The sequence below is a fragment of the Sinocyclocheilus grahami genome, unplaced genomic scaffold (genome assembly GCF_001515645.1).
Source record: "Sinocyclocheilus grahami isolate Dianchi unplaced genomic scaffold, SAMN03320097.WGS_v1.1 scaffold208.1, whole genome shotgun sequence".
Taxonomy (NCBI): domain Eukaryota; kingdom Metazoa; phylum Chordata; class Actinopteri; order Cypriniformes; family Cyprinidae; genus Sinocyclocheilus; species Sinocyclocheilus grahami.
The window spans coordinates 1,215,576-1,237,913 of record NW_015505387.1 but is presented as its reverse complement, the minus strand read 5'-3'; the positions used below and the strand labels follow the sequence as shown (position 1 = coordinate 1,237,913).

Genomic DNA, 22,338 nt, shown 5'->3' with positions numbered 1-22,338 from the left:
TCTTGGGACTTATCGATTGTGTTGGAGGGCCTGACAGGCCATCCCTTTGAACCAATGGAGTCGGTGTCAGACAAGTTACTGACCATTAAGACCATTATTTTGGTGGCTTTATCCTCCCTTAAGAGGGTAGGGGACCTGCAGGCTCTCTCCATTAGTCCTTCGTGTATGGACTTTGCACCAGGACTGGTAAAAGTCTTTTTGCGACCTAGGCCTGATTATGTTCCTAAGATCGCTTCAACTCCGTTTCGCTTTCAGCAAGTGGTCCTGGAGGCTTTTTCCCCAGCAGAGAAGGGATCAGTTGCCCTGAATCTCTGTCCGGTTAGGGCACTTAGGACCTGTGTTGACCATACGGCTCAGTGGCGTAGATCTGATCAGTTGTTCGTGTATTTTGGTGGTAAGAACAGAGGTTCCGCTGTCACTAAACAGCGGATGTCACACTGGATAGTGGAGGCTATTTCTTTGGCCTATGAGGCGCGTGGTTTGACTTCGCCTCTAGGGGTGCGTGCTCATTCTGCAAGAGCAGTGGCTTCTTCTCAGGCCTTCTTTAAAGGGTCTTCGTCGGAAGATGTTTGTGCTGCGGCAGGAGGACTGGTAAAAGTCTTTTTGCGACCTAGGCCTGATTATGTTCCTAAGATCGCTTCAACTCCGTTTCGCTTTCAGCAAGTGGTCCTGGAGGCTTTTTCCCCAGCAGAGAAGGGATCAGTTGCCCTGAATCTCTGTCCGGTTAGGGCAATTAGGACCTGTGTTGACCATACGGCTCAGTGGCGTAGATCTGATCAGTTGTTCATGTGTTTTGGTGGTAAGAACAGAGGTTCCGCTGTCACTAAACAGCGGATGTCACACTGAATAGTGGAGGCTATTTCTTTGGCCTATGAGGCGCGTGGTTTGACTTTGCCTCTAGGGGTGCATGCTCATTCTACAAGAGCAGTGGCTTCTTCTCAGGCCTTCTTTAAAGGGTCTTCGTCGGAAGATGTTTGTGCTGCGGCAGGATGGTCCTCTCCTAGCACATTCATCAAGTTTTATAGTCTGGACGTAGGGATGGCTCCTGGCTCCCAGGTCTTATCCGCTTGAGCAGACACTTTCCTTGGTCTTCTAGCTATCTACGGTACATCAGGCATTATGGTAATAGCGTTCCCAAAGCGATGACGTCATCGGCCGTTCTGTACCTTGATAGTGCTTCCTTTGTAAATCAGTGAAATCTGATGAGAATAGTGCGCAGCACGCTATATAGCTCACCTACGTGCGCTTTTGGGGCGGTGCTAAGCACTATTTGGCCAATGAATTGGCATGATGGTATAAGGGCTTCAGACATTCTTCACATCGAAGGTGTTCCCCGAAGCGATGACGTCATCGCAGCATCTCCAGGGAACCAAGGTTACATACATAACCGAGATGTTTTTATTCAGTGAAATCTGAATAAAAAAGCCAGGGATTTGTACATGACATACAAACATAAATCCACCTCATACATTCTTGAATTTTAATATGCAAAATTGATATTCATATTTTTTTGTAATTTAACCAACTGTGAAGAGAAAAGTCTCAGGTTACACGTGGCTTTATAAGTTTACATTTTCTAAAATAACACTTGGAAACATATTAAAGATTAACGTGGAGACGTCAGGAGTTTATTTAAATTAAAGACAGACTAAAAATAAAAATAAAAATCCTAATTTAGACCAATTAAACCTTCAGGGTACCAAAGCCTGACTTTTTGCCAGAAGCTCAAACACATTGTTATGCTACTTTATGTATTTATTTTCTAAATCATAAAATGATTTCAGTTTCATAACAGAGCAAAAACATATTTTGAGATGATAAATTAAAGAAAAAAGCAATCAAATTGCAGACACAACACAAGTACTATTGCTTCTTTTTGTGAAAATCATACAGGTTAAAAATTGACTGGACTTTCATTTTTTTGACGACATAATTATATACCATTAACCATTACAATGTTTTCTCTTCTTTATTGTTTTCTTTCAAAATTCATGACATGACTTATCCATAACAAGACAAGAACATACATCTCTAAACAAGCAACACTAAGCAGTAAGAAAACAAACCATTTGTCAGACTGTTTTCAAACAGCAGCACCAATTGCTTGAAGGGCATCAACAAAGAAAACAACTCAATAAACCTGAATGTCAAAGCAAGGACAGACACATTTTCAAAATCCACGTCATCTGTATGGAATAATCCCTTCAATACATGACAATAAATAAACGAGTGAAATGTCACTGCATAGAAGTCACATATTGCATAGTGATCTGTCAAACTGCTTTCGACATTCATCGATCGTTATCAAAACATGCCTCTACGTAACGTAAAACATGGAAAATATATATACACACTGGCATATTCACAATCTAAGGCACTGTCAACATGATTTGATTATTCTAGAGTCTTCTGAATTCAAAGCAAATCCAAGTTTCCGATAAAAAGTAGTTCAAGGGTCCACAAATGAGACAACGATGTATCTGACCCCCTCTACGGTGGGCAGGCCCTCATGGTAGTGAGTGAGGCGTCCGGGGTGCAGGAGCGCCCAGCCTCTCCTGGGAGCGTTAATGGAGCAGTTGTACCTCAAGAACCGGCAGCCGCCACCCTGAACAGAAAGTCACGGATCGTTAATACAGTCGGCTCTTGTTCCGTCAAACCGCTTCAAAATAGCAGACACATAATTAAAGGGAATTGTTTCACTTTACAAGCATGAAAAAGGCATGGAAGCCCATTTCCGACACTGAATGAATAGTAAAAATGGTAATTGTGACTTTAATCTTATAATTCTGACTTTTTCCTCGTAATTTCGGAGTTTACATGAATCAATGTCATGATTCAGACATTTTTTTTTTTTGACAGAATTCCAAGATATAATAAAGCAATAAGCCCCAAGAAGCCTTGGTTTTTCAGTGAATTTATAACAGCTAAGGGGGCGTTGTTAGGCACGACGCAAAGCGGAGTCAAAAATTGCCTGATTCTGCTTTTATAAAATGGTTATTCCATATACGTAGTAAGGTTTCACAGAATAAAACAGAGCAAGTAAAGTATAATGATATTAATAAAAACAGTATTCTTCAGCCAAACAATGTAGTTCCTCAGAATCAGTTGTGGTTCCAACAAAGTGGTTGTGCAGTATATAAACTCGCATTTCTTAACTATTTTCTCGTAATTGCTGTTATCAAGTCAGAATTGTGATATATATAAACATTTCTTATCTCGCAATATTTACTTTTTCTCATAATTGTGAGATATGTCACAATTCTGAATTTATAACATGCAACTGCAACTTTAACATGCAATTTAAAGGTGTGAGGAAAAGAAAAATCTGAGAAAAATTGTGAATTGTGAGATAAAAAAGGTCACAATTACCTTTTCTATTTGTTTTATTCAGTGGCAGAAACGGGCTTCCATAAAAAGGAGAGAATCGGGATGCAAAGGAAATATGTACTATAATAATTTACATCCAAAAAGAATAGACTGAAAGGCCTTCCCAGGCCAGAGACACTTTCTGTATCTCCACATCTCACTCTTTCAGGAGAGCTGCTGTGTTACAACATTAACATTTTACCAACCAATAGTTTGCATGCCTTAAATTCAAGATACGAAGAAACCATATATTTATATTACTGTAGATTAGGTTCTGTATACTAATAATAATAATAATATTTAAACATTGCATTAAACTACACTGAACAATTATACTTTGGCCAACTTAAAAAATACTCAAATTTGTTACAGCCAATTTATATATATATATATATGTATATATAAGATTAGGTTCTGTATACTAATAATAATAATAATATTTAAACATTGCATTAAACTACACTGAACAATTATACTTTGGCCAACTTAAAAAATACTCAAATTTGTTACAGCCAATTTATATATATATATATATGTGTGTGTGTGTGTCTGAGTGAGAGTGTGTGTGTGTGTGAGTGAGTGAGAGTGTGTGTGTGTGTGTGAGTGTGAGTGAGAGTGTGTGTGTGTGTGTGTGTGAGTGAGTGTGTGTCTGAGTGAGTGTGAGTGTGTGTCTGAGTGAGAGAGTGTGTGTGTGAGTGAGAGTGAGTGTGTGTGTGTGAGTGTGTGTGTGAGTGAGAGTGTGTGTGTGTGTGAGTGAGAGTGTGTGTGAGTGAGGGAGAGTGTGTGTGTGTGTGTGTGAGTAAGAGTGTGTGTGTGTGTGAGTGAGAGTGTGTGTGAGTGAGGGAGAGTGTGTGTGTGTGTGTGTGAGTAAGAGTGTGTGTGTGTGTGAGTGAGAGTGTGTGTGAGTGAGGGAGAGTGTGTGTGTGTGTGTGTGAGTAAGAGTGTGTGTGTGTGTGAGTGAGAGTGTGTGTGAGTGAGTGAGAGTGTGTGTGTGTGTGTGTGAGTAAGAGTGTGTGTGTGTGTGAGTGAGAGTGTGTCTGAGTGAGTGTGAGTGAGAGTGTGTGTGTGTGTGTGAGTGAGAGTGTGTCTGAGTGAGTGTGAGTGTGTGTGTGTCTGAGTGAGAGAGTGTGTGTGTGTGTGTGAGTGAGAGTGAGTGTGTGTGTGTGAGAGAGAGAGTGTGAGTGTGAGTGTGTGTGTGTGTGTGTGTGTATGTGTGTGTTTTTTTTATTATTCTGTCACATCACTGAATTATAAGATTTAACTGTTTAATAAGTCTTTATATACCCATCCTCAGCCCTAAGCAAAGTAATTGAAGTGGCTCTAAATCCAAACACAACATTAAACTATCCAGTTGTTTTCTCATTAGGCTCTAACAGACAAACAAAACTTCAAAAAATGCAACTATTTTGCCCCATTAAGTCCTATGCAAAGCATGCTGGAAACTACAGTTTCAGGTATTTCAACATTTCAAATAATTAAATCAACCAAAAGCAAATCATTAAAATTTAGAAGAACACTAAAGTCTATGTTTTGTTTTGTTTTAAACCCACAATCATTTCTGCACTTAGTAAAGCTAACCAGTATGTTTTCTGCACAACAAAAATACTATAATGCTATCTTATCTATAATTTCTTTTCATTTTTTTTATGGGGAGTGTTATTTGCTTTTAGACAACTGAACAAAACAGTAACAAGTCAGTTACCATGATTCAAGGTAATCAGGAAAACAAGATTTTCAGTTAGAACAATATAAAAATGCACTTTAAATGACACATACATTTCAAATAATTAAATCAACCAAAAGCAAATCATTAAAATTTAGAAGAACACTAAAGTCTATGTTTTGTTTTGTTTTAAACCCACAATCATTTCTGCACTTAGTAAAGCTAACCAGTATGTTTTCTGCACAACAAAAATACTATAATGCTATCTTATCTATAATTTCTTTTCATTTTTTTTTATGGGGAGTGTTATTTGCTTTTAGACAACTGAACAAAACAGTAACAAGTCAGTTACCATGATTCAAGGTAATCAGGAAAACAAGATTTTCAGTTAGAACAATATAAAAATGCACTTTAAATGACACAGTCGTTTAACTTTTTTTAGTGTAACATACAAGCATTTAACAAAAAGAAAACTGCATCGCACAGCCAAGCATCATCAGCATGTTTTCACTCACCTGATAGTCAATGCCCACTTGATTGAGCGCTATATTGATAGTGAAAGTAGAGGCGTCATGATGTGGTCTTAGTGCGGGTTGTTCATCAGGTTTATATCTGACTACAAACGCCAGATCAAACTGAGCCTGCAGGAGACAAACACACACACAGAGGCAGAGTCATCAAGCAGCATTCAAAGAAAACACCTCCACTCTGGTACATATTACAATGGCCACTCTTCCAGACCATGAGAATAAAATAATTATATCTCATTATATCTGGAGTTTCTCAAATATCTGGTTTCACTGGAAATAAATGTGTGACGCTGCTTCATGCTGACATGCAAACATCACCCAGTCAGGAATGTCTTCATTTTTACACAACTAGTCTAAAGTTATTCAAATTAAGATTTTTTGAAAGTGTCTTCTGCTCACCAAGGCTGCATTTATTTGATCAAAACTGCAGTAAGAACAGTAATATTGTGAAATATTATGACAATTTAAAATAACTGTGTTCTATGTGAATATGTTAAAATGTGACTTATTCCTGTGATCAAATCTGAATTTTCAGCATCATTACTCTTCAGTGTCACATGATCCTTCAGTAATCATTGTAATATGCTGATTTGCTGCTCGAGTTTTATCAATTATTATTGATACTCAATTATTAATAATGGTTCTTATTATTATCAATGTTGAAAACAGATTTTGCTGCTTACTATTTTTATGGAAACCATGATATATATATATATTTAAATCTTTGATGAATAGAACAACATTTATTTGAAATATTAATCTTTTGTAACATTATAAATGCCTTTACTGTATCATTCAATGAATGAATTAATGCATCCATGCTGAATAAAAGTATTATTATTATTTTAATGAAATCTCACTTACCCCAAACTTTAGAATCATAGTGTATTAGTTTCCTCAAAAATATTAAACAGCAAAAACTGTTTTCAACATTAATAATAATAAGAATTATTTACCATAAGAAATAATAAATCTGCATGTAAAATGATTTCTGAAGATCATGTGACTCTGAAGACTGGAGTAATGATGCTGAAAATTCAGCTTTGGTCACAGGAATACATTACATTTATTTATGTATAAAATATATTAAAATAGAAAACAGTTTGTTTTTTTAAATTGTAATAATATTTCACAATATTACTGTTTTTAGTGTATTTTTGATCGAAAATTGCATCTCTGAGCTTTAAGAGACTTCTTTCAAACACACCGTAATGTGCACAACAAAAATACTATAAATGCTATTAAAACACTAAGCAAAATTGTTTCTTTTCATTTTTTTATGGGGAGTTGAGTTCAAGACAAATATAATGACTTCTTCAGGAGAACAAAGTAAGTCTTACCCTTGTGTAGTATCCTGGAAACATTTTCTCAGTGACCGGCGCTGCATAATCCAAAAGGAACTTCTGCCATTCTTTTTCGTAGCCCACCTGATTCATGTGGATATCAATAGTTGGGACATTTTCATATCCTCCTTGGATCCTATTGTCCTACAAGCAAAAGAAGTCATAATCATGCTCAAGTAAATCGTAAAGTAAAGTAAATAGCATGGGGATGGTACAGGAAAACCACAACATACCGTATTTCCTCCTCCTGACCACTGGCCAAAATGTTCCATCTCTTCAATGAGATGTTTGCAGGCCACGTCGGTGAACACAGGAAACCAGTACACATCAGGGCACGGCTACACAGAGAATTACAAACAAGTATAATGACTTCACAAACGACTGGACACGAGTCTGGGGTCAGTACGAGTTTGAGTTTTTTCCTGATGCTCAGGAATACAGTAAAATACAGCAATATTGTGAAACATTATAAAACATTTTAAATAACTGTTTTCAGTCTGAACATATAATTTATTCCTGTGATCAAAGCTGAATTTTCAGCATCACTACTCCAGTCTTCAGTGTCACATGATCTTCAGAAATCAGTATAATATACTGATTTGCTGCTCAAGAAAACATTTCTGATTATTATCGGTGCTACTGTATTATGTGTACTGTATTATACGGTATTATGCTACTCAATATTTTGTGTAAACTATGGTTATTTGATGAATAGAAAGTACACATTTGAAATAAAAATGTTTTGTAACACTATAAAAGTCTTTGATAAATTTAATGCATCTTTGCTGAATTTCTTTAAAGGTGACATATTATACCCCTTTTTACAATATGTAATATAAGTCTCTGGTGTCCCCAGAATGTGTCTGTGAAGTTTCAGCTGAAAATACCCCACAGATCATTTATTATATCATTTTGAAAATGCCTATTTTGAGTGGAAGCAGAAACAAGCTGTTTTTCGGGCCTGTGTCTTTAAACGCAAATGAGCTGCTGCTCCTCACCCCTTTTTCCAGAATACAGCTGTGCCTTTACAGCTCGTATCTGCTAAAAACATCTGTTTTGGTTCTGATTATCATGTTTATCGCGCTGAAATCATGCGTTTTAAACCATATGAGTTTAAACTTCAGATATAAGGTTTTCTGAGCGCACACATTTGAAGCACACGCACAGAAAGCGGCTGTCACAGCATGTGAGTACTAAACTAAGTTCTCATTCACACACAAGTTTACGTTAAAAACACACAAGTTACAAAAACAGTTATGTCTGTGAAGGTAAACAGCTGGGAAATAAATTGCTTGTTTATTTTTGATCTGTGTGGCGGCAGCAATATACAGTAGCCTAAATAAATCAATGCACTGCTCTGTTGTCTCCTCTGAGGCTGGGACTCTAAATAGTGTTCTGTGCTCGTCTGTGCTGCCAAAGACAGAACAGTTAGCATGTTTCGCTCAAACTTTCACCATGGCATTAGAACTGGTACATCGTTGTCACTTGCGAAATCAAAATGACGGTGCCTTGAGTGGAAGTTTACTGTTACGGAGAGCGCTTCTGTTACTCTCTCTTCTGGCCACCAGAGGGCTTCATCACCAGAGTACTAGTTTACTCCCCGCACTACATTTCCCATCAGCCCTGTAGCTGTCACTGATCATTCTCCCACACCTGTTCCCCATTACTTTAGACTATTTAATGAGCTCTTTCACCCAGATTCTCTGTGTAGTCTTGTTTTGCCTTGGTGAACATCTCTGAGCGTTATTCCGGTTACATTGGACTGCCTTCTGTTATTACCTCTGCCTGCCTTTTGTCTCTTGTTGATTTGCTGCCTGCCCCTTGGACTTGTGCTCTGGATACTGGACTATCGACATTGGATTGCCACACTGCACTGACCAAAGACTGTCTCAGTTTCTGAATGATATCTGCCTGCCCCGATCTCAGGTCTGTCTATGATCCCCATTCTGTCTGCCCTACGATACTGCCTAATCTGTGTCTTGACCTCCACTTGTTTAATTAAGTTTCAAATAAAACTGCAAATGGATCCCAGCCGTGTTGATGAATCATTAAATTTACAGATTAAGGGGCGGTAATATTATAATGAGATCCCTTTGCCACGTCACCAAGGGAGCGAAATCAGACGCGCTTGTTTTCTCAGACGCTTGCAGAAAAAGGCTTCCCAAAACAAAGTAATTGGGTTAATCTTTTTCACGTTTCCTTGGTTGGTAGATGCACCGGGGACCTGATTATAGCACTCAAAACCTGGAAAAGTCAGATTTTCATGATACGTCACCTTTAACAAATTGCTGACCTCAAGCTTTTGAAAGCTAGCCTTATAGTCTCAAAGACAGGACAATAATGCTATACAGTATGTAATATTAAAAACTGTAATCTTCAGAAAATGCTGCTGTTATCGCACTCAATATTTTTGTGGGGGCACGAGTGAAGACACAGCAGCCACGACACGTATAACTGATATAGGCTTGTGTTTTATTCATTTTTTTTGTTCCCTTTTTATTCGAAATATTCCCAAACGTGTTGATATCTCGATTCTCAAATATGTGTAAGTAAATGCGTTTTGCACCTTTATAGATTAAGATAGTTGATCTATAATGGACGATGGGCAAAGTTGCCTAATACTGTAATCTATTAACTTTGCATAAAAACCCATCTTTTTACTTGGGTGCCATGCCATAAAATATTTTTAATACGACTGACTTTGTATTTAATGTGAATTTAATAAAAACATTGTAATTCACTAGCTATAACACTTTCACTGTACAGGAAGAAAGCAAAGAACATTTAAACTCTCATTACGCTCATCTGCACTTTGTTGTTTCTGATGAGAGAATTCATTAGAGAGCAGAATTCATTCACCGAGCAAGTGAACAAAACGGCGTGTTTCAGTGACTCATCTGAACGCCTCTGATTGGTCCTTGCATTCATAAGCTCAACAGAATCGTGTGTGATTGGTTATAATGCGCCGTGCTTAAAAACACTCAGCGCCAGCCAGCAAACGCAGATTTGTATTTAGCAGCTGATGCTGTGCCACACTTAGAGCGATCTAATCACGCCGGTGTGATTATCAAATATAAAAAATATATTTTCGGCTATATTTTTGTATTTTGGAAGTTGCATTCGAAATCCACTTGGCTCAAGAATCTGAGGGGGCACGTGCATGACGCCTCCGATCGTATGCCTCGTTTGAAAACTCACCGTTTCTATGAAACCATCTTTCAAAACGTTGGAATAATTCTCATGAATGTATCTTTCCTCCCATTCCTGTTCCAGGGAAAACATTAAAGAACAATAAGGCAAAAACACACCGTTAACAAACAATAAAGCAAGAATGTCTTGTATAATATTCAATGAAATGTTGTTGTGATTTTATCTTACCACAGGATTTTCAAAGACCTGCCAGAGATCATTGTGCAAGTGGTTTGTCTGGTAATTTTCAGTTGATAAAACTCGACCATAAGTGTGCACATTTGTTACGAACATGAAGACGCCCTAGGAATGAAATTTATAGATATCAATCAGCAATATATACTTGTAAGATATAATTATTTCTTGAGTTTAATGTCTGACCTTGTTTCGAACTTTGGAGCAGAAGGCCATATCCGGATCTAGCGTTGCGGATTCAAACAGGTCAGGATCTTTGAGGTCAGTCCTCAATGCATCGGCTTTCATCAGGAATATGTGAGAGACGTATGGCACATTCCACAAACCCCTGTGGAGGCACCGGAGAACAGTCACATGTTTGCCATTCGCCCCGGTTTGATGAATTTCAAAGACTTGCTTCATATTTTTTTTGAGCAGTGAAATATACTCATCATACTAGACCTCCGTAATGTTTTTAATGTTTTTTTTTTTAAAGAATTCTCTTCTGCTCACCAAGCCTGCATTGATCTGATCCAAAGTGCAGCAAAAACAGTCAAATTTTGAAATATTTTTACTATTTGAAATAACTGTTTTCTATTTAAATATATTATAAAATCTAATTTATTCCTGTGATCAAAGCTGAATTTTCAGCATCATTACTCCAGTCTTCAGTGTCACATGATTCTTCAGAAATCAAGTCTAATTTGCTGCTCAAGAAACATTTATTATAATTGTTAAACAGCAAGGTAGAATTTTTTTCAGGTTTCTTTGATGAATCGACAGTTCAGAAGAACAGCATTTATCTGAAATAGAAATATTTTGTATCATTTATAAATGTGTTTATCATCACTTTTGATCAATTAAAAGCATCCATGCTAAATTAAAATATTAATTTCTATAATCCCCCCCCCCCCCCAAAAAAAAAAAAAAAACAACCTTAATAAATTATACTGACTCCAAGCTTTTGAATATAGTGTATAATGTGACAAAAGCTTTTTATTTCAAATAAATGCTGATCTTTCTATTCATCAAAGAATCCTGGAAAAATTCTCAACTTTTTTTTAAATATTGATAATAGTAATAAAAATGTTTCTTGAGCATCAAATCAGCATATTATACTGATTTCTGAAGATCATGTGACACTGAAGACTGGAGTAATGATGCTGAAAATTCAGCTGCGTACCGCAGCAATAAATTACATTTAAAAATATATTCAAATAGAAACCAGTTTGTGTTGCGAGGGGCGGGGCCGAGAGCCGTGGGAACGGAGCGAGGCCGGTGGAGTAATTGCGAATGCGCGACACCTGCACCACTCACCGGTCTCGAGTCTCACGGAGGAGCTCCGGAAGGATACAAAGGAGGAGTGACGACAGGGAAAGACGAGAGAGGACCAGGCCTGGAGTTTATTTTGTGTTTTGTTTGTGCGCGACAGTCGTCCGCGAGGGGCTGTCGCGCTGTTTTGTGTTTATTTTATTATTAAAGTTTGTTTAAATGTTCGCCGGTTCCCGCCTCCTTCTTCCCGACTTATGAACTTTGTTACACAGTTATTTTAAATGGTAAAAATATTTCACAATATTACTGTTTTTGCCGTGCAAAAATGCACGCTTGGTGAGCTGAAGAGAATTCTTTAAAAAAAAATAAAAACATTAAAAATCATACTGTTCAAAAACTTTTGACTGGAAGTGTATCTCTGGATTCTCAAATCATATCACAAAACAAATGAAATGAACTAAACACCAGCTTACATGCGGTGTCTTTGAACTATGTCCACGTAATCCTCTGATCTGGCGTAGTACCCGTCCGCACTGAGAGCGCCCCAGAAGTTTGTCCACAGAAGCCTGGGTTTGGTCATCATTGGTGCAATGAAAGGCCTATGAAAAACAAAAATGATTACAATCAAATCATTAGAAAAAAAGTATTATGGCTTTAAAGGTATAATGAGGTAAGTATATATAAAATGAGCATTAAACCTAAGAGTTATGCGAATCTGAACATGTTAAAAAAAATCAATAAATAAAAATCAGTATCAGAAATATCAATATCAGGAAACTCCAGCATTCAGTGTCACACCATCCTTCAGAAACCATATAAATGTGCTGATTACTGGTGCTCAGTTATTAATAAACGTTCTTATTATTATCAATGCTGAAAACAGATTTTGCTGCTTAATATTTTTAAGGAAAACATGATCCATTTTTTTTCATGATTCTTTGATGAAAGCTGGAAAACACAACGTTTATTCAAAACCGAAATCTTTTGTAGCTTTATAAATATCTTTACGGTCACTTTTGATTAATTTAATAAAGCAATAAGCCCCGTGAAGCCGTGGTTTACAGTGAATTTATAACAGCTAAGGGGCATTGTTAGGTACGACGTGGAGCGGAGTGGGGCTTCATGGGGCTTATTGCTTTTATAAAACGGTTATTCCATATACGTAGTAAGGTTTCACAAAATAAAACCGAGCAAATAAAGTGTAATGTCTTTTTAAACCTTTGAATGGTAGTCTTTCACAGTTTACGCAAAAATATTAATTAGCCAAAACAGTTTTCAACATTAATACTAATAAGTAATGTTTACCATAAGAATTGAGCAGCATATCAGCAAATTAGAATGATTTCTGAGGATCGTGTGACACTGAAGACTGGAGTAATGATGCTGAAAATTCATTAGAAAGTAGTATAATTCATGTAAGGCATGTAATAAAACACATTCACATTTTTTTTTTTCAATCCTCCACAATTTGACCCACAGGTTTCCATTTTAAGTGCATTACTGTACGTGTAGTATTTGTGCATGCTGTCCATACAGCTTTACCACCAGTTACATTACTATATTTCAATAGAGGACATGACCTAAACAAAGAAAACATAGCCTTGCCTTCATTTGTCAAGTTCATTCTATACTCCAGGTCTTACTTCTTCACTTACTTATTGAGCTCAATAAGGATTCTAAGTGTGTCTTCATTCTTTAAAACCACGTCCACGTCTACGCTGAAGAAGTATTCACAGTCAATGTTGTCTCGACACATATCGCTGCAGAAATAGAAATAGAAAAAACGAGATCAATGGAATATTCAAAGCACAAAGGAGCCATTTGTGCAATGCCAAACTATATGCGGTTTGATATGGTCATTAAAGTATTCAAATTTAATTTTTTTATAAAAATAAATATTGAAAAGCCCACTCACAAGCCAATATTACGTGAGGTCACAGGATCTATATCCTCCTCTGGTCCAATCAGCTTCACACCCTGGTATTCAGACTCGTGATACTCTAGAAATGTGCGTACGTGGGGTCCGTGGTGTGATTCCTGCAAAAGATATAAATCCAAAGTATTGTTCCTCATTATATGTATTGAACATAAAAAAAACATCTATGAAGAATGGCAATAATGAACAACGTAGGCAACCCGATTCATTAATATACAAAAGGTTCATGTGAAAAACTGCTGCTTAATGACATTCAATCTGATCTGATACGCCTTTAACAATAAAGACCCAACTTATGAAAAGAATATCATATGATGCTCAACAATGTATTTAACAGTTTCCTGATACTGATCTTATTCACATGTCCTGATTCACATAACTCTTAAGTTACATTTAATGCTCATTTTATACATAATTACCTCATTATGCCTTTAAAAATAAACTCCAATAAGGACTTTCGTCATTTTAAGAGCTTATTTGTGAACACTTGACAATAAAGTCCCATTTGTTAACGTTTGTAAATGCATTTATCCATCTTTGTTAATGTTAGTAACGATATAAATGTTAGTTCACAGTAAATTAACTAATGTTAACAAATACAACTTTTGAGTTAAAAAATGTACTAGTAAGTGTTGAAATGAATATAGTCTAGTATTAATAAATTCTGTTCAAGTTTTGTTCATTGTTAGGGTTAGTCCTAACCCTAACCCTAACCCTAGTTCATGTTAACAAATGAAACCTTAGTAGCTATGTTTCCATCCAGCTATTTGTATGCACATTTTGGGATATCGCATAAAAAAAACGCTGGATGGAAATGCCAAGATGCGCATGAATTCTAAAAATGTGCATAAAACTTGTGTACTCAACTAAGTAAGATAAATGTCTTATCCAGTAAGAAAACATGAGTCTAAACTACGATGGAAAGACTTTTACCGATTAAATTCCTTAATGCGCATCAAAAAAGACATGTGACTTTGCGGTGGGACTGTAAGGCTTTTTTATGACTAAATTTGGTAATGGGAGAGTAAAAATATTTTTTAAACGTACACCGTTCAAACTAGGCTGCTTATGTTGAAGTGTTTGGGATGTGGCTTTTAATGATGAGACCTTTTTTGTAATCAGGCTCTCAAAAAGTATATAACAATTTGGATATAGATTTATCGGCCAACATATCGGTTATCGGCTTTCAAAAATAAAGAATAATCGGTTATCGGTATCGGCCAAAATTTTCATATCGGTGCATCCCTATGGGACAGTATAAAGCTGGACATTGCACAGCATCTGAAATGCTAGTTTTGTCATTCCAAAATGCTTGTGCAAAGTCTCGTCCAAGTGCTTCGATATAATTAACTCCCCGAACTGCGTTCCTAAACAGCAGACTCTGAAAATAAGATAACATGACCGGCGTTTCATCTGCGCGCTCTGAAGCTCGTCATTTATTGTATACAAAAATGATTATATACAGTGCCTTCTCCTGCTGCAGCAAATTAAATTTTTCTTGGTGATATTTTTTTTATGCGATATTCCAATTTTGCACACAAGTTTAAAGGCCGTTTCACACTGAGCGCGATGCGAAAAAGTGAGGCGAATCGCCGACGAATGGTGCTTTCACACCGAGCACGAAACCATTGATCGCCTTCTGCTAATTCACGCCTGCACGCTAGGTGGCGCCGACCAACAACGCATTTTTCCTCAGATATGTATTTCGTATATGGATTTAACATTGTCCGCTGCTCAATATACAGCATTAAATTAAGATAAATATAGTTTGGTTCTACACCAGAAACACAAACTATCTATAATGCTTACAAGAATACATCCTAAAATATAATTAGAGCTACAAGCTACACATGAAAATTTATGTAATTATTCATGTATTTGCTTAAAATCCATTTTAAACCATCATCGAGTGTTTGTAATAACTTCCGATTGTGATCTATAGTTGATTTTGATTCTATAATAGGCAGACATGCACTCTTTGTATGTTTAATAATGCTACACTTATCATTTGTCATAAACATCCTTTATTGTTATAAAAAATACCATGAGCTGCATACAAAACACACAGAAAATATATCATCATAATCATGTCTATTTGCTCTCATATTTCATGTGTAGAAAAATGTTTCACTCGACTTTTTTTTTAATACGGAAGATCTTAAGTGTGAACGCGCTCTGACTCATAACACTCGCGCACATGGAAGAAAATGGACAGTGCTCTCCAGATCACATAATTCAGTGGAGAATTAATATAAATTATATTAAGAACATGTGAAAATAAATCTGTTCTCGCCCTTTTGAGCAACGGCAGCTGCTCCGGGCACGTGATCTAAGCTCAAATGTCATTGGACGGCCCGTTTCGCCGCAGAGCGACGGGGAAAAAATCGACACACAGGACAAAAAAAATTTTTTACGCTTTTTTTGCGTGGCGAATGATCGCGCTTGGTGTGAATAGCCCCATAGTGATCTACTGTTTCGATTCAAAAGCGTCATCGCGCCGATTTTCGCGCTCAGTGTGAAAAGGCCTTAATTCGTAACTTTGAATGGAAACATAGCTATTGTAAAGTGTTACTGCTTAACTGTTAAAACATGCAGAGTTATAGTTATAAACTGAACATAATATTTTACCTGATTATAGATGAATAATTGGAGCCGGTTTTTGGGGTATTTGAGGTTAAGTAAGCGCTCAAAGAACACAGTGACAAAGGGTGTGGGCTGCTGGATGAAGATCCCAATGACCACCACCGGATATTCACTCTCCTGCAGATTAAAAAAGACAAACAATTATTCAGCTAAAGCTACATTTCTGCTGAAATCTATATGTTTTAGCTACTTATAGAAGTGTCTATGAATGCTTATGACTTAAACAGTGAAAATGTGCAGCTATTTGACTTTTATTAATTTACTTGATTAATTTATGATATCTATTTTTACAAGAATATTTAATCATGAAATTGTACGGAGCCCCTCGCATAACATGCGGAATAAAAACAAAAATAGATATTATGGCCATGAATTAAGAATTTGTTCACACAAATTAATAATTTGTGGCTTTGATTTATAAAATGTTTTGCTCGTGTTGCACTGTTTTGTTTGATTTACCTAAAACAACGGAACTAATTAATAAGTCATAAGAGTTTTGGATCATAACAGTAAATGGTTTTACTTTGGTGGGTCCGTTGCCATGGATAATAACAGGCAGCGTGTCATAAAGCACATTTCTGGCTCGCACACGTCCATCTTCAAACTTCAGCACCACCTCATCTGTTCATGCAATTAAAAAATTATTAGCATTAACATTCTGATTAAAATTCCACAGACATAATCATTCAGTGCTGCAGTTGAATTCTGCTTCAATCATTGTGTAGTAGTTATATGGTCAGTTAAATGGCCAGAAGTATCCACTGGCTCACTTATAAAGGATCTCCTCCATAAATGTTTGAAAGAATCTCTCTCGGGTATCTGTAATGGATAACTCTGATCTGGAAAGAGAAAGGAAGCTTTGTAAACAGCCTTTTGAAACTGAAACGGTGAACTTTTCAGACGATGAAGAACCAGGAAATGAATTCCATGGATGTGATATTAACTGAAGATGAATGAGGGATCACACTAATGTTTCTTAATGTTCTTCTTCTTGCTTTCTTACTGAAAGTTACTGCATCAATATTAATATGCAATGCATTTACAGTGTTTGTATCACTTTACTGTACAGTGTCCTTGTTTCACATTACTTGTACTTACTGATGCAATAACAGTAAATTATTGCATGATAAATCAAAACCCTAACCCTTTAATAAGTACATGCTGTCAATTAACATCACTCTGTACTTAAATGTACAGCATGATTACACTGCAACAACACAGCCTAAATTAAAGTGTAGCCTTTTTTCTTCTTCTTTGAAATACATTTTGGGACCAGGAAGAAGCCAATTTTGTGGATCTCAAGGATAAAACGTCACTATAGTTCCTTAGGTCAATTTAAACAGACATTTGAAACTGAATTACTGATCCACACAATGAGAACTTATATGAACTAGTAGTCTACAAGCCCTTGTTTACTTTATAGTTATTCATCTCTTACAAATGGCAGCATGCCTAAGTATTTATGTGCTATTATAACAAACCGGACACAAACTCAAGCTGCAGTGTGGCACACCAGGGCTGTAGTGTCCAGCTGCGATGGTGTACGTGTGCACAGGCACATCTCACAGTCAGCTCTGACATTACAGCCACAAATGCCATTACAGGCAACTCCCACAATCTGGCAGCGAGTCAAAACTGCAGCTGCGAGGCGAGCAGAGCACAGCTTTAAACTCAAACAAGAGCATTTGAGACCCTCGGCAAAGCATTGCATTAGCGATTCCTCATTAAACCGAAAGGCTACAGAAAGAGGAAACTTCCCAGCAGGTATCAGAGAGCGAGAACTGTACTGACGCTGCACTTTGGAGGCCATAAAAAAGGATGTTTTTCTTCAGAGAGCTGATGCTAGTGAGAATTTTGCAGAAGGCTCCTTAAACAGCTTTATTTCTAAAGCAGGCTGTAAGAACACAAAATGATACACTTACCGAGAGCTCCGTGAAGATTCTGGAACAATCTGCACTTGTTGTCCAGAGTTATATTTATAGACTTCTAAAGAGGAAATGACAGGGAAGAAAATGATAAAACGCAGCATAAACACATTTAATATGTGTCTTTACTGAAACTGTGAACTTGAATGTGCATTCTGAAAACAAGCCTAAAGATCTTAAAACGGAGCAATAAAGTTTTAGGAAACCACGCTATATCCAACAAACTATACTCAAACACTCACTCTTTTCTCCGGGTTGATATATATCTTGGTGAAATGGAGTTGGTCACTGTCACTGTCTGCTCCTGACCAGTCCGAAAGCATCTTTTTAAGATTGGGTGCATAGCCAATGAAGCCTAGAAAAAAAAACATTTGAAAAAGCCTATAAATAGACACAAAACAACCTATGATTATCTGGTTTAAATGTGTAATTGGATGATTTAAGCTTATCTTTTAATTATTAGTCTGATTATTTCTCATCTGTTTGACATCCCTCTATAAGTATGAGTGTTTCTGGAACATTCTGAGAGATTGTGAGAAAGGAAATTAAAAAAGGAAGAAGCCTCAAACGTCTTAGTAAAGCAGTTCTTTCTTGGTAAAGTTAACTCTGTACAAAGACTAGAATATACAAGGTTAAAAGAGATTTAGTTGGTGATGATACAAGGGATTATCACATGCAATGATTTGCTTCCATTCTGTTCCACGCACCATTGCCTCCAAAACTTTAGCATTCATCCACTGTTAAACTAATAATTTCATAATCGCTTAATTTAGGGCTTTGAAATGAACAAAAACCCAATTATAGCACCTACTCTAATCAGAAAAGTAAAGTATAATTGTATATATGTCGTTTGAATTGTAATGATTTTTCAAAGACATTTTAATAGTATACTGAACAGCACAACTTTTTTTTTTTTTTTACTGTTGTATTACAATAATAAAACGTGATCTTAATGGTCCTAAAAAGAGCCTCTTTGTATTTAAACAAAATCAAATGTATTCATTTACTCTTTTGATTTTGTGGTGAAACATACGATGCAACGTATTTATGAGATGAACGCACATCAACACCATAATTATGACTTCGTGTCATAATTATGAGTGGGGAACACTTTATTTTCTTTGAGCTCCAGTTTCTGAGTTGGCTGTCATTTTGTTTTTGTTTTTAAAATAAAACTAGCAAAATTGCATATACAAAATATTATAGTATTGCACAATTATGATAAAATATGTAATAAATCAGGTTACACACCTTCATAAGTTGAATAAAAACATAAAAAAGCAAAAACACACTGATGCACAATCTTCATTCATCCTTTTGCAGAAGTAGAATTCAAAAAAAATATTGCTGTATTTGTTTGTAGAAAAGGACATTGACATCTTGTGCCAACTAAGGAGATTTAACGTTGTGTATTCACTTCCAACCACTAAATGAACGTCCCAGGAGAACTTGAACACACCAATAACTCGTATCATATCACGTGAAATTTGTGTAAATAATGATTCATAACATTCATGAATCCAGAACTACACCGAATTGAGCTAACAGAGCTAACAGTACATCTAAAGCTCTTGAGTAACGGTAACAGAACAAGAGAGGAATACATGCCTCCTGCTCCAAGGAACCTCTTCCCTTCTCTGACATGAGGATGCTTGTCTTCCAGGTGACGGTCCGGCCAGATGAGCGTCTCGGCAGAAAACACAACTCTGTGCTTGGCCTGCTGAAACTTCTTCAGCAGCTCTCTCGGACCAGAAGAAAAGATCACGTCATAGCTGTGGAAAGCCCAAGCATAAACAATCGTTACTGCCAATGATCAGCACTGATCGCTGAGACAGTACAGACATAATTATGATGGACATAACTAGTACCTATCCACAAAAAGAATGACTCTGTTCTCGTCCTGTATGTCCTCCAGAGCAGACTTCAGCAGGCGCACCTTCTGCCCTCCACCTGGAGGAGACATGTAATCTCCACCTTTCCATGTTTCACCCCTCCCAAGAACCTAAAAAACAGCAGAGGAATGTCTGCAGATTAAAGGCTGTGAACTGTGTTATATAGGGTGCATCTAACAAAAATGTCAAGGTCATATTTAACCCTGAAATCAAGAAAAAAAACATAAGAAATAACACTTTTGTTGCGAAAAGTAAGCCTAGTTTTGGGATTTTAAGCATGCATCATGGTAGTATCTGCTGTATGTGACACACTGTAAAAAATTACTGTGAATTTAACGGTAAAAGACTGTAAAAATGCTACAGTAAAAACCTGTTAAATGGTTAACGGTAAACTCCCCTACTATATACGGTGAAAAACTGTACTGGACATTACATGTATTGGACATTAATTTTACGGTAGTATACCGTATTTGGAAGTGGAAAAAGACCGTATAATTTACAGTGAATAACCGTAAATTGACATTCCCAGAATTTCAAATTTGATGTTTTTTTGTTGAAATAACTATGTTTCTTCTTAGTTTTTTCTTATCAGTTTTGTATGTTAGGGTTGTGTGTTACACCTAATGCTGTTAAATTAATGTTTATTGCATTATTTCAGTTTCATGTGTGTTACCGTGATGGTGTTTAGCGTTAGTGTGAATGACACTGTGCACCTTCTATATATGTTATTATTTAAAAGCTGCTTGTGATGGGCTTTGGATCATCATGTAACTTTCTCATCACCTCCTGCATTTGGTGGTTATTAGTGTATTACAAAGGTACAAAACAGATTTCAGTACTTCAATAAGGTTGGTATATTAACATTATATCAGTTAATGAAATTATGGTATTTAACTACATTTAAGTTAAAACCGTAAAACCTAAAACGTTGCTACCATATTTTTTACAGTAAAATTCCGGCAACCACAGCTGCCGTTTTTTTACCGTAAATTTTACGGATTTTTTTTACAGTGCAGGATGATACTAGATTAATATTGTTATAATATGTTATATACATCAGAATAATAAATCAAAGGCACAGTACTAATGATTTATGCTTTATGATTTATAGCAATGTTGAGAATTCTATTTTTGGCAAGTTTAGTATACAGGATGATGATGCATCAACTAAGGTGTTAAAATACTAAATCTACTATTCAATTTAAAATTGTATTTTGACAATTTAGTTGAATAATTGAATAAGCGACGACAGACAGCGCAAAAGCCAAGTACAAAAGATTCATCTGATAAGTAAATTTACGCTATGACATATATACAGGCATAATTACATATTTAATTGCCCAGGATTAGTCATAAAAGCAACTCTAAACTGAATGATTTGAATTATTTAGCCTATAACCCCATTGATCACAAAAAGTATTAAAAGTAATAACACCCCCAGCATGCCACTTGGGTCCTTCTGTGCCAGTTCCACGGGCCCATCTTACCTCAAGGGTTTAATTTGATCGTTTTACTTCAAAATAAAAATGATATCTTTTACTGCACAAATCGAGGACATTGACGTGTCCACGAATCCCTCATTAACAAACAGACACAAACTTTGACAGTCAACATAAACCAATGTCACAGATGACTATTTTCCAAAGAAACAAAACTAGATTAACCTCAAAACTGTTTTGACTGACTGACTACATCTCTCAAATGCTGATAAGCAGATGAGTTCATCAAATTAAACGATTAATCAAAAGTGTTTAGATGAGATTTAGTGCTGTATAGATAGAAAACGTTCCACTTTATTACCAAGCTCAATCACTGTAACAACATTTTGTAAAAACGCCAGGGGAAAAAACTGTTAATAGGTTAACAGTAAGTTCCCGTACTATATACAGGGAAAAACTGTAAAATATCTAACCATGTATTTTACGGTAAAATGCTGTTACAGTTTTTAGAAGTAAAAATAACAAATCAATGTATAATCTAAAGTCAAAAACGGTAAACTGATATTCCCAGAATTCCCTGCATGACACACATTTGAAAGTTTTTTGTTTAAATAATCATGTTTTTTTAATAGTTTGTGTTATTAGTTATGTATATTTGGGCTTTATGTTGCATCTTCTGTTGTTTAATGAAAGTTGAATGCATTATTTAAGTATCATGTGTGTTACCATGATGGGTGTTTAGTGTTTGCATGAATGACTCTGTGCACCTTCTATATATCAGTATAACCTTCTGCTTGTGGCGAAGCTACTTAGCTTTGATTCTTCATGTGGCTTTCTCTTTTACCAGCTGCATTATTATGGTGGTTGTCAGTATGTTAAAGCTACAAAACAGATTTTAATAGCAGTGTGCATTGTTGAATTTACTGGTTTACAGTCAAATTTTCTTGTTTTTAAATTACAGTTTTA

General features: G+C 36.2%; 1 protein-coding gene across 1 annotated transcript; it reads right to left on the bottom strand.

Moving 5' to 3' along the window:
• Positions 1-1,933: 1,933 nt before the first annotated feature.
• Positions 1,934-20,725, bottom strand: plod1a (procollagen-lysine, 2-oxoglutarate 5-dioxygenase 1a). The gene is made up of 17 exons (XM_016286312.1): positions 20,717-20,725; positions 19,910-20,043; positions 19,650-19,813; positions 18,284-18,396; positions 18,039-18,102; positions 16,640-16,737; positions 16,102-16,233; positions 13,453-13,574; positions 13,193-13,297; positions 12,011-12,136; positions 10,473-10,614; positions 10,281-10,394; positions 10,101-10,166; positions 7,136-7,240; positions 6,900-7,046; positions 5,545-5,670; positions 1,934-2,605 (listed from the first exon to the last, which is right to left on the bottom strand). Exons 1-17 carry the CDS (start codon positions 20,723-20,725, stop codon positions 2,450-2,452), a joined length of 1,923 nt encoding a protein of 640 aa, XP_016141798.1. The 3' UTR covers positions 1,934-2,449.
• Between the last annotated feature and the right edge of the window lie 1,613 nt (positions 20,726-22,338).

Bases quoted from the DNA above. Each gene is read 5' to 3' on its own strand.
- plod1a (XM_016286312.1), bottom strand. The intron at 18,397-19,649 runs GCATGTATTCCT...TTTTTTTTCTAG, and splicing joins GAGGTTCCTTGGAGCAGGAG to GCTTCATTGGCTATGCACCC. The intron at 10,167-10,280 runs GTAAGATAAAAT...TCCCTGGAACAG, and splicing joins AGGTCTTTGAAAATCCTGTG to GAATGGGAGGAAAGATACAT.